The sequence below is a fragment of the Zingiber officinale genome, chromosome 7A (assembly GCF_018446385.1).
Source record: "Zingiber officinale cultivar Zhangliang chromosome 7A, Zo_v1.1, whole genome shotgun sequence".
Taxonomy (NCBI): Eukaryota; Viridiplantae; Streptophyta; class Magnoliopsida; order Zingiberales; family Zingiberaceae; genus Zingiber; species Zingiber officinale.
In genome coordinates, this window is record NC_055998.1 from 113,901,865 (window position 1) to 113,915,025 (window position 13,161).

At 37.3% G+C, this 13,161-nt stretch overlaps 1 protein-coding gene across 1 annotated transcript; it reads right to left on the reverse strand.

Annotated features, from left to right (window-relative positions):
* Window positions 1-686: 686 nt before the first annotated feature.
* LOC122000386 (putative UDP-rhamnose:rhamnosyltransferase 1) lies at window positions 687-2,161 on the reverse strand. Its single transcript, XM_042554799.1, has one exon. It carries the CDS (start codon window positions 2,152-2,154, stop codon window positions 766-768), a length of 1,389 nt encoding a protein of 462 aa, XP_042410733.1. The 5' UTR covers window positions 2,155-2,161; the 3' UTR covers window positions 687-765.
* Window positions 2,162-13,161: the final 11,000 nt, after the last annotated feature.

Here is a 13,161-nt window from a genome sequence, read left to right on the forward strand (position 1 = left end):
AATTAGGATGCCATGATAAGAGATGAGATGGATTTTTAGACAATAAAATTTAAATCTCATTCAGGTATATTATATTTAGATTTTTTTTTAAAAAAAATATGACGTTAGATTATGCGCCAAAACTCATCAGTGGCTTTAGTAAGTGAAAAACTTTTATGAGAAGATAAAAAAAAAATCAATTAATTTCCTTCTCCCTAGTAAAATTCAAATGTAAAATGTCTTTCCCATAGTTCATCAACTGTTCGAGCCCATGAAGAGTACGGCCTCTTAAATTTGTGGCCGAATTGTGGTCATCCAATCGCTACCAACTTCACAAGGACATTCACAAATTCAATAAAAGAAGTTACGTTTTTAGTGGGAATTTAAGATCATATATCTCAATTTACTAACACACGGTAAGCTTAGCTAGGCTAATTTGTTATTAATTTAAACATGAACAATTTAGGCAAACGGTTCTCTTGCAAATCGTATTAAAACAAATCTAATACTTCCAAGCTATTGATTGGATTCAATAAATTGAGAGGCGGCAAGGACGTATAATGATTATGATAGCTAATTCCTGAGGCCTACACGCCAATGAAGCTGGTAGTTGAACTCTACCTGCGAGATTATTCGAAAAATAATTATTTTTTAAAACAAAGTTAAATTGTTCAAAAATTATTCGAAAATAATACATATAGTGATAAAGCCCTCAAACATATTGCAGGAATTAAATTGAAATCAGATGGCAGAATTATTGAGAGCTTCTGTCTTGGAGATTATGTTTTAGTCTCCTTTTGATCTCAGTCGTTGGATGAAGGTGTCCACGTAGGACTCATGGAGCTTCGTGTCGGCGAAGACTTCCCCTAGCTTCTCTGCGTTGCTTCTGAACTCCTTACCTTCCTCTTCCACCATCACCTTCCTTATAGCCACCGCCACGTCTTCTCCGGTGAACCACCCATCAGCCTCGTTCCTCGCCACCTCCTCTCCCACCTTCATTTCCGTACACCACCGAGCGATCAATCCGGTGTCGATGATCGACGGCAGCATCACCAGCGGGAGCCCGAACTGGAGGCCCTCGATCACCGAGCTATATCCGCAGTGCGTCAGGAAGGCCCCCACAGAATTGTGCCGGAGGATCTCCAGCTGCGGAACCCAACCTTCGATCACCATCCCGTGGCGGTGGAGCCGAACGCCGCCGCCTCCGCCCGTTTCCGAGCCGGATGGCTTTCTTACTGCCCAAAGAAACGGCACCGCCGAGAGCTCCAGCCCTGAGGCCAGCTCGCGCTCCTGCTCTGCGCTCAGTGTCGCCTCGCTCCCTATCGCGACGTAGACGACGCTCCTCGGCAGTTGCTCGCTCAGCCACCGGAGGATGGTCGACGATGATGGCCCTGCTTCGGCATGCGATGCTAGTTCGTCGGCCGACGTGGGCAGCAGGCCGACCGGCACGACGTCGCCTGTACAAAATCGCGTCGCGAAGAGCGATAGCCAAGAGGATTCATGCTCGAAGCAGCTCCGGAAGGCGAATAAGCTGCACGCTTTCAGGACAGAGATTAAGCGTTGCATGTCGCTGATGCCGGAGGCGTTGTCTCGGTGCAGCCAGATCACGCCCTTCGCCTCGTGGAGACGGAAGGCGAGGGTGGTCGGAAACGGGACGCTTTCCGGCGGCTTGGTGAGCTCCTCGGGAGTCTGCGACGATGTCGACCCGGCGATCTTGTCGCAGAAAAAGAACAGGCTCGAGGCGCGAAGAATACTGAAATGCGCACAGGGAACGTTGACCTCAGCGGCGATGGCCGGCGCCCAATGCTGGCAGAAGTCGAGGATCACCCAGTCTGGCTTTGTCGACTGGAGGAAGCACGCGAAGGGACTCTGCAGTCCATCGAGCGCCTTCTTCAAGTACTGAACTTGGTCCGGAAGGAGGTCATTGGTGGACTCGGCTTCGAGCGGGAGGTTGTCGACAGGCGGCAAAGGTAAAGGTACGAAGTCAATGAACGGTGCGACATCGGGAGGGAGTTTGGGGAGGCGGGCGATGTTTCTCGGGGTGGAAAGGAAGGAGACGCGGTGGCGGCGCTTGGCCAGCGACTTGGAGAGGCGGAGAAAGGGGAGCATGTGGCCAAAGGCGAGCCAGGGGAAGACGGCGATGTGAAGAGAAGCTCCATTTCCGTGATCCGCCATGATCGGAAACAGAGGCGGAGATGCAATGGTAATTTATATAGGATCACACATGTGAAAATTTAATTTCAACCTCTTAAATTCCAACAATTTAGCAAAATGCTCCTTCAAATTTTAAAACTTTTGATTCATCCAAAAAAAAGTTAAACCGTTTTAGAACAAATTGTAAGTAAAAGTTAACTCAATCTAGTATCGCTACAAAAGAGTTTTTGCATTTTAATTAAGAAAAAAAACATCACAATTTATACACAAAAAAATTTCAAGAATAATTATTTAAAACTAGTATTTGCCTAGGATTGATTCTACTCTAATTTTTGAGACACTCAAGAGGAATGCGGTATCAACAAACATGATTTAATCACCTTGGACTGATTTGAGTAATTGATCAAAAAAATAATTACGTAAAAGTGAAAGGTCCCTTATTAATCCGAAGGAGGCTCCATTAATTAAAATGGTATCCCACCCTACTTGCCCCTTTTTTAAATCATTACATCCTCAAGTAAACTATGACTACGAAAACGTTAGTATTAAAATATATATTTTTAACAGCAATTAAATCGTAACTATTGCAATGTTATAACTGTTAGTATTTTATAGCTACTATTATTGATTTGATTATTGATCCGGTGATAAAGAAATGCGCGGTCAATAAGGTGATCAACGACATGATTGAGGTCAAAGTTAAGTTGATCAACGCCCCAGTATTATCATCCGATCGGGTAATCTCCCTTTGCCAACCGGGAGAAAGAATCGTCAAGCCTACATAAAGCAGGTGTTAGAACAGTTTGACCATATGCCGAACTTCCGACGCTCAAACAGGCAAGGTATGTGTCGAGTGGCCAGCCCGCTCGGACTCACATTGGCAAAACAATAATGACCAAACAGACTACGTTCAGACACGATTTTTCCGTTCTACATAACAACAGAGCCTGGACAGTGGCATGCTGGCCGAGTGACCATTCTGCTCGACCCGAGGACAAGATCACTCGGACGGTCGGGTGATGGCTGAGCGGCTCTTCCACTCGGCATGTAACAGACAAAAGGGGGATCAGAGGATATCCTTCTAGGAACCTGTGCCACCGACAGGCGACATGCTTGGTAGCATGATCAGGCAAAAGATCGTATGACGGAAGCTTCCGCTGTCTTGTCAGAGATATGCTCGAGTCGTTAAGATATGGTGTTAGGGATACTTTCCTGACACGTCTTTTCAGGATATGCTTTGAGGAGTGTGCACGCCTCGAGAAGCATGCACGCGCTTTCCGGGAGTCCTATATAGACCCCCAAGCTTCGACGGAGGTATGCATAATCTCTACTGTATCTACAGTTACCCTACCACTCTGCTTCCTCGTTTCTTCTACATCACCGGTTTTTGACTTGAGTGTCGAAGGGTCATCGCCAGGGAACTCCTCCCTGGCTCGGTACTCAGGATATGCTTTGAGAAGTGTGCGCGTCTCGAGAAGCATGCACGCACTCCCCAGGAGTCCTATATAAAGACGCCCAAGCTTCGACAGAGGTATGCATAATCTCTATTGTAGCTACAGTTACCCTGCCACTCCGCTTCCTTGTTTCTTCTACATTGCCGGTGTTTGACTTTAGCATCAAAGGGCCATCGCCAGGGAACTCCTCCCTGGCTCGGCACTGACGTTTATGTGGTTGCAGGTTTCATTGAGGAGAAGTCCATCAATGGTTAACAGGAGCGCCACGCCCCCAACATCTATCGCTTCGACTCTTGGACAGGATCAAATTTGGCACCGTCTGTGGAAACGCACATGCATCCGAGCTGAGAAAATGGAAGAAGCTAGACTACTTCATACCGTGACACTCACTCAAGAGGAGCTCGACGCACTAATACAAGCGCGAGCAGCAAAGATAGTCGAGCAACAGCAGCAAAAGGCACTAGCCGACCGACTGGCGCAACAAGCAACATCGGCCTCTCGTGGCCAAGCGGCTCACGATGACTGACCGGACCAATACTCTATTTGGGGATAAAATAGAATACCGACCGGCACACATGGAGAAGCTCCGCCCGCTCATATTCCATTCCATCGAGTTCTGTTCCAAACACCCTTAGAGGTGGCGCAAGCAAATCAAGAGAGGGAATCTTCTTCAAACAAAGCGCCCATTCAGGACGCAAGAAAAAGAAAGGCGCCCCAAGTTGACTCATGTCCCGAACGGATCAACTGCTAGTTCTCTGAAGTAATACTTCAAGACCCTTTGCCAAGGCACTACGCTCATTTGGCGATCGGAGAATACAACGGATCGACTGATCCAGATGATCATTTGAGAAAGTTCGACAACGCTGCTACACTTCACCAATACACAGATGGGGTGAAATGCCGAGTTTTTCTTACTACACTCTCTGGCTCGGCCCAGCGATGGTTCAGGAGACTTCCGGATGGATCAATACAAAGCTTCAAGGATTTTTGGATGGCCTTCCTCCACCATTTTGCAAGCAGCAGGCGCTACCAAAAGATGAGCGTCAGCCTGTTCTCTTTGAAGCAAGGGCCGAGAGAAACCCTCCGAGCGTACATCCAACACTTCAACCAGGTAGGTATGGATATCCCCTCGGTTTCATCTGAGACCATGATGAACGCATTCACCCAGGGGCTTGTAGAGGGAGACTTCTTCCGGCCACTCATTGTCACGCACCGGGAAGTCCCTGTCCAAAGAAATTTTGGCAGCACCTCCCCTGTACGGGTGACAATCTGAAACATTTCTACAGACACAATATACATCAGCCACAGGCGGTTGGAACATACACACAACCACGCAGTTTATATACAGCCTACTTGGCTGATACCACAAAAATACAACCACGCAGTTATATGTAAATCTAACAGCCTACTCGGCTATACCTGTTGGATCGAGACGCGCTAGAGGGGGGTGAATAGCGCTCGTGGCTTTTACACGGTTCAAAATCGTAAATCGTTTGATTAAACACTATCGGAGTTAAAGCTCACAGCGGAATAAAGAAAAAGCAAACACACAAGAACACGGTCGCTTACTTCGTTCGGAGCCTATGATGACTCCTACTCGAAGGCCTGCGATCCTTGATCGCTTTCCGTGGGCAACAACTATAAGTTCGGAATAATTACAAGCTGAAGTACAATAATTGACAAGAATTAATTATACCGACGACAATTAAGAAATGAAGATTCGGAGCTCCGGGCCGTCGGGTGGTTGTCGCAGCACTTTGGGATCGTGTCGTTAGTAGCTAGTCGCAGAAAGATTGCTTGGAAGAAGATCTTGTGAGCTGCTGGTCGAGATCCCTTATAAAGGGTGTTCAAGGCGCCTTCAACTGTTCACCAAGGCGCCTTGAATGAGCCGAGTCAGCCGCCGAGATAAGGGCTGAACTGGTCGAACCTTATCAGGTTCAAGGTGCCTTCAGCCTCTCCAAGGCACCTTCATCAAGCTGTCCAAGGCGCCTTGGCTTCCTTCAAGGCGCCTCCAAGCTTGCTTCGCAGCCAGCTCAGGTTTTGCACCCCGAGGCGCCTCCAAGCTCCATGGAGGAGCCACGGTACTGTTCATCCGAGGCTAATTTTATACTTTGGTCCCTGCAAGATATGTTAAACACCAAAATATCCTGCAGCACAAAGTTAGCTCATAACACATAAGTGATATTATAAAAGTGAAATTTTGACAGTCTCCGGACTGTCCGAGTCTGACTTCGGGTTTCCGACCGGAAACCCTAGGTCGACCTGATGCCTACTGTTCCCTCTGCGGGGAACGCGTCCTCACCTACTCCACTAAGGAGATTTACCTGCTGCCACTGTGATCCTCCAGATCGACTCGACTTTTGCTCAACACTCGAAGCTTCCGGACTTTCTGCTGGACATCCACTTCCCTGCTAGTCCAGTATTTCACCTGGTTCGTGACACCAGGACTTTCCACCTAGGGTTACCACCCCTAGGACTTTTTCCTGAAGCTTTCGACCTGCCAAGACTTTCCGCATAGGGTTACCACCCCCTATGACCTAGGGTTACCACCCCCTAGGGTTTTTACCTGCCTAACCACAGTTAGGACTTTCCTAAAACACTTAGTCAATCATGTTAGATCACAATTCACCTTAACTTTGAATCTTTTGCCATTATCAAAACTCAGGTTTGATCGTCGGATGCTTCCCGCACCAACAATCTCCCCTTTTTGATTATGGCAATCCAAATTCAAAGTTAAGTAAAATAAATGCATAAGTATATAAAAATATTTTAAGTGAGCAAGTTTAAGTATATAAATTCAAATAAAAGCATAACTTAAACTAACACTTAAACTTTGTGAAGCTCTCCCTTAATACAGGGCTTCCTTTTTGAATTTAAATAGAGTTTTACTTTTGAATTACCTACTCTCCCCCTTAATAAAAGCAACACTTTTTCGTTTTACTTTTGAATTTCCTACTCTCCCCCTTTGCCATATATCAAAAATAAGCCAGTTGGAAAGCATGTTTTAAGTTTTTAGAAAAAATAGTTTTAGTCTTAGAAAAAATGCTTGTGAAACACTTAGCTTATAACTGAAAAATTTGTTAGTTAAGGGAGAAAGAGGACTTGAAATGGAATATTTGTCTCCTAAGTTAAAAAGGCTAATTTATGGATGACTTGAAGGATGACTTTAGCCTCTTTGTAAACTTGGTTGGTTTTAGAGGAAAAGATAAAAAAATATTTAACTAAGTTCATAAAGATGGCTAAGTTTGAAAGTTGCTATATGAGTACCTTAGCTAAGCCTTTTGCAAACATTACATTTTTGAAAATGTAGTTTCAGTTTGAAAATGTGCTTAGTTAAACAAAAACTTAATTTTGAAGAAAATAGGAGTAAGAATATATGAAATCTTAGGACGAAGAGGGAGTAACTAAATATTTAATTTAGGTTATTTTTTCAGTTGGTCCTTAAGTCCAAGCATGAGTCAGGTTAAATAGATGTTAAGTTATCTAAATTGTTTTGATCAGGTATCAGAGCCCTAAAGCATGCTCAATCTTACAATCTCCATTTGAAAAGTTTTTCGAAAGATATTTAATTAAATTTGAAAAGCTCTTCAAAAATTACTTGATAATTAGCTTGACTCCGTTCACTCCCTCTTAATTAATGCAAACATGAATCCCTAGGGTTCTAGAGTCCAAGCATGTATAAAATATAATAGGTCTTTTATATTTTATCTAATTTTCCATCTCACCCATTCTACGTTTTCAGACATGTTTAGCTTATGAGTGAGTGTCAGATAAAGTTAACTTTGTCACTAAAACTATTGAAAATATAAGCTTGAATTTCAAATTAGTAAATAGTAAACTTTGAGACTATAGTAAAAATTAATTGGAGTTAGCATTTGCAATCATAATATGATTTGAGAATTAAAGATTTTTAAACCTTTTAAATTAATTAATACTTTGAAATTAATTGAATAATATTCTGAAATTAATTGACTAATATTTTGAAAAAAAAATTTAAATGATTTTGGAATGAATTTTCAAAAGATTTTTGAAATGAATTTTCAAAGGATTTTTCAAATAATTTTTAAATGATTATGAAATTGATTTTCAAAAGATTTTTCAAATAATTTCTAAAGGATTTTGAAAAAATATTTTTCAAAGGATTTTTAAATAAGTTTTTCAAATATTTTTCAAAGGATTTTTTTAAAAATATTTTTAAAATATTTTTCAAAGGATTTTTAAATAAGTTTTTCAAATATTTTTCAAAGGATTTTTAAATAAGTTTTTCAAAATATTTTTCAAAGATTTTTGAAAGAATTTTTAAAAGGATTTTTAAAATAATTTTTAAAATATTTTTGAAGGAATTTTTCAACATAATTTTTAAAGGATTTTTAAAGGAATTTTTAAAATGATTTTTCAAATAATTTTTAAAGGTTTTTTAAAGGAATTTCAAAATAATTTTGAAATTAAGTTTTAAAAGATTTTTAAATAATTTTTAAAAGATTTTTCAAATAATTTTGAAATTAAGTTTTAAAAGATTTTTAAATAATTTTTAAAGGAATTTTTAAAATAATTTTGAAACTAAGTTTTAAAAGATTTTAAATAAATTTTAAAAGATTTTTCAAATAATTTTGAAATTAAGTTTTAAAATATTTTTAAATAATTTTTAAAAGATTTTTCAAGGAATTTTTAAAATAAATTTGAAATTAAGTTTGAAAAGATTTTTAAATAATTTTTAAAAGATTTTTCAAATAAATTTGAAATTAAGTTTTAAAAGATTTTTAAATAATTTTTAAAAGATTTTTAAAGGAATTTTTAAAATAATTTTGAAATTAGCTTTTAAAAGATTTTTAAATAATTTTTAAAGGAATTTTTCAAATAATTTTGAAATTAAGTTTTAAAAGATTTTAAATAATGTTTAAAATATTTTTCAAAATATTTTGAAATTAAGTTTTATAAGATTTTTAAAAAATTTTTAAAAGATTTTTAAAGGAATTTTTAAAATAATTTTGAAATTAAGTTTTAAAAGATTTTTAAATAATTTTTAAAAGATTTTTCAAATAATTATGAAATTAAGTTTTAAATGATTTTAAATAATTTTGAATGATTTTTCAAATAATTTTGAAATTAAGTTATAAAAGATTTTTAAATAATTTTTAAAAGATTTTTAAAGGAATTTTTAAAATAATTTTGAAATTAAGTTTTAAAAGATTTTTAAATAATTTTTAAAAGATTTTTCAAATAATTATGAAATTAAGTTTTAAATGATTTTAAATAATTTTAAAAGATTTTTCAAATAATTTTGAAATTAAGTTTTAAATGATTTTAAATAATTTTAAAAGATTTTTCAAATAATTTTGAAATTAAGTTTTAAAATATTTTTAAATAATTTTAAAAAGATTTTTAAAGGAATTTTTAAAAGATTTTTAAAGGAATTTTTAAAATAATTTTAAAATTAAGTTTTAAAAGATTTTTCAAATAATTTTGAAATTAAATTTTAAAAGATTTTAAATAATTTTTAAAAGATTTTTCAAATAATTTTGAAATTAAGTTTTAAAAGATTTTTAAATAATTTTTAAAAGATTTTTAAAGGAATTTTTAAAATAATATTGAAATTAAGTTTTAAAAGATTTTAAATAATTTTAAAAAGATTTTTCAGATAATTTTGAAATTAAGTTTTAAAAGATTTTTAAATAATTTTTAAAAGATTTTTAAAGGAATTTTTAAAATAATTTTGAAATTAAGTTTTAAAATATTTTTAAAATAATTTTTAAAAGATTTTTCAAATAATTTTGAAATTAAGTTTTAAAAGATTTTTAAATAATTTTTAAAAGATTTTTCAAATAATTTTGAAATTAAGTTTTAAAAGACCTTTAAATAATTTTTAAAAGATTTTTAAAGGAATTTTTAAAATAATTTTGAAATTAAGTTTTAAAAGATTTTAAAATAATTTTTAATTAATTTTTCAAATAATTTTGAAATTAAGTTTTAAAAGATTTTAAATAATTTTTAAAAGATTTTTCAAATAATTTTGAAATTAAGTTTTAAAAGATTTTAAATAATTTTTAAAAGATTTTTCAAATAATTTTGAAATTAAGTTTTAAAAGATTTTGAGTAATTTTTAAAAGATTTTTCAAATGATTTTGAAATTAAATTTTAAAAGGTTTTAAATAATTTTTCAAATAATTTTGAAATTAAGTTTTAAAAGATTTTAAGTAATTTTTAAAAGATTTTTCAAAAAATTTTGAAATTAAGTTTTAAAAGATTTTAAATAATTTTAAACTTGAATTTTAAATTCCTTAGTCATCTCACCCGATCTAAATTTTCAATCAGGGAATCCTATAATTTTTGTGAGATGAATTGAGGTTCAATTTAAGGGTTTGATTTTACTTTGTGTTAGATTCAGGTTTAGCTTTGGGTTCAACAAGTAAGTATTCTTTGGATAAACTTCTGGGCTATGGTGAGTCATAAGAAACTCATTAAAGTAACCATACCTTCGAGGTTTTCCAAATAGTCCTACCCATTGAACTTAATACTAAACCTTGGTCTAATTGGTTAGGATCCATTTAAGGGTAGCTTCGGTCAGTTCCACTTGGTCAAATGCACCAGGTCGAAGTCATATCTTCCTAGACATGCGATGCCCAAGCTTCCCTAACGTTCTATCATCCAAAAACTTCACCAGTACCGTGGGTCAAGTTAAACCTAGCTCATTTTATCTAACCTTAATTACCCTGCCGGGTAGTCTACTCTTGTTTACCCATTTCGGGTAGATTAAGTTAGGGGTGCCAGCTATTCTGAATCCACCTTCTATATTTTTATTTGATTTAAATTGAATTTTTGAATTTTGATTTAAGTTGGAATTTTTAATTTAATTTTGAATTTTGAATTTTGAATTTTGAATTTTGAATTTTGAATTTTAATTTAATTTCAAATTTTTAATTTAATTTTGAATTTTGAATTTTAATTTAATTTCAAATTTTTAATTTAATTTTGAATTTTGAATTTTGAATTTTAATTTAATTTTAAATTTTAAATTTTGAATTTTGAATTTTAATTTTAATTTTAATTTTAATTTTAATTTAATTTTGAATTTTAAGTTCGTTTAATTAATATCGTTTTTCTTTTTGTTCCCCCTGGATCATAGCCTCGATATGGTCTATCGAGGTAGTAGACTTGATCCTTGAGGACCCAATATTGACCAAGTCCAACTTGATTGACCAAGTTGGACTTAGGTACCCATGCTTGGACTGCCTTTCTATTATTTCTATTTACTAAAGACAGATATGATTTATATTTTGTTTTGGTCTTAAATCCAAGTCCGGATTTGTTGTAACTGGTTCGCTGTTTTCCAAGAATTAGATCCAAATTCTTGGAACCCAAGGTGAACCGCTCCAACGTGTCCTTGAGTTCTTTAATTTGAGTTTTCAAATTGGAATTTTCTTCCTCAAGTTGTTGGACTTGAGTCGAACTTCCAATTTGAACTGGCTCAGTTAAAGCACTCAAGTCAGTCGCTTCCTTAAGGGTTGTTACCTCCTTTTGGAGCGACTTGATCCGGATGTTGGATTTAGCCAATTTCTTAAGCAGGTAAGGAATTAAGTTTTCCGAATTTTCTAAGTCAATACTAGACATTAAAGAGCTTACAGTGAGTTTGGGTCCTTCAGAAACGGATACAGATCCGTGGCTTCGCTCGGACTCGGTGTCTGACTCGTTCTCGATTTCGGATTCGAACTCAGACTCGGTTTCGGCCACGGATGCTAGTACTGGTAGAACGAGGAAACTCGTCTGCTCTTCTAAGTCAGATTCGGATTCATCTGATGACTGAGACCATGTTGCCTTCATCTTTCTAGCTTCCTGTGTTATGCTTGTACCTGCAACCAACGCAATACCTTCCTCGGCCGGAGTAGTATCAGTCTGCTCATGTAATTCAAATAATTTATCATGCTTACTTGTGTCTGACATACCTTCGTGTAACTGAATCAGATTCTCCCACAGCTCCCTAGTGCTTGAGAATGGGCCGGCGCGATTCAGCTCCTTATTCGTTAAGCCGCACTGAAGTGTATACGTTGCTTTTGCGTTTGCTTATACCTTTTTGATAAGGTTCGCGTCCCAGTTCTCGTACGGTAGTGGTATGCCGGCGCCGTAAGTTGGTATTTCAAGCCCGGTCTTGGTGATCATCCAGACATCAAACTCGGTTTGTAGGTACGACTCCATTCGGCCTTTCCAGTTGTCGAAGTCTTCGCCGGAGAAGAGTGGTGGTCGAGTGGTGCTATAGCCTTCTTGGAGAGCCATTGAATCTTGCACGAAAAAGTGAGCAAAAAACTTGTCCCAGGACTTAATCCTGGATTAGTAGTGTGGTAGAAGGATAGAAATAAAAATTTACGAGTTTCGAGAAAAAAATAATAAAATAATAATAAAATATTATTAAAAAAATATTTTAAAAAATATTATTTCAAATTTTGTCAAATTCAATATTTTATCAATACTAATAAACCGTGAAAGGATGAAAATGAATTTTTTCGAAAATAATTTTGGAGGGAAAAAATACTTGAATGGTGGTTGCACCAGTTCAAAGCGACCCCGCTCTGATACCAATTGTTGGATCGAGACGCGCTAGGGGGGGTGAATAGCGCTCGTGGCTTTCACACGGTTCGAAATCGTAAATCGTTCGATTAAACACTATCGGAGTTAAAGCTCGCAGCGGAATAAATAAAAAGCAAACACACAAGAACACGGTCGTTTACTTCGTTCGGAGCCTATGACGACTCCTACTCGAAGGCCGCGATCCTTGATCGCTTTCCGTGGGCAACAACTATAAGTTCGGAATAATTACAAGCTGAAGTACAATAATTGATAAGAATTAATTATACCGATGACAATTAAGAAATGAAGATTCGGAGCTCCGGGTCGTCGGGTGGTTGTCGCAGCACTTCGGGATCGTGTCGTTAGTAGCTAGTCACAGAAAGATTGCTTGGAAGAGGATCTTGTGAGTTTCTGGTCGAGATCCCTTATAAAGGGTGTTCAAGGCGCCTTCAACTGTTCACCAAGGCGCCTTGAATGAGCCGAGTCAGCCGCGGAGATAAGGGCTGAACTGGTCGAACCTTATCAGGTTCAAGGCGCCTTCAGCCTCTCCAAGGCGCCTTCATCAAGCTGTCCTAGGCGCCTTGGCTTCCTTCAAGGCGCCTCCAAGCTTGCTTCGCAGCCAGCTCAGGTTTTGCACTCGAGGCGCCTCCAAGCTCCATGGAGGCGCCTCGGTACTGTTCATCCGAGGTCAATTTTGCACTTTGGTCCATACAAGATATGTTAAACACCAAAATACCCTACAACACAAAGTTAGCTCATAACACATAAGTGATATTATAAAAGTAAAAGTTTGACAGTCTCCGGACTGCCCGAGTCTGACTTCGGGTTTCTGACCGGAAACCCTAGGTCGACCCGACGCCTACTGTTCCCTCTGCGGGAAACGCGTCCTCACCTACTCCACTCAGGAGATTTACCTGCTGCCAGTGCGATCCTCCAAATCGACTGGACTTTTGCTCAGCACTCGAAGCTTTTGGACTTTTTGCTGGACATCCGCTTCCCGGCTAGTCCAGTCTTT

Coding starts and splice junctions, on each gene's coding strand:
- LOC122000386 (XM_042554799.1), bottom strand. CDS start 2,154: ATGGCGGATCACGGAAATGGAGCTTCTCTTCACATCGCCGTCTTCCCC.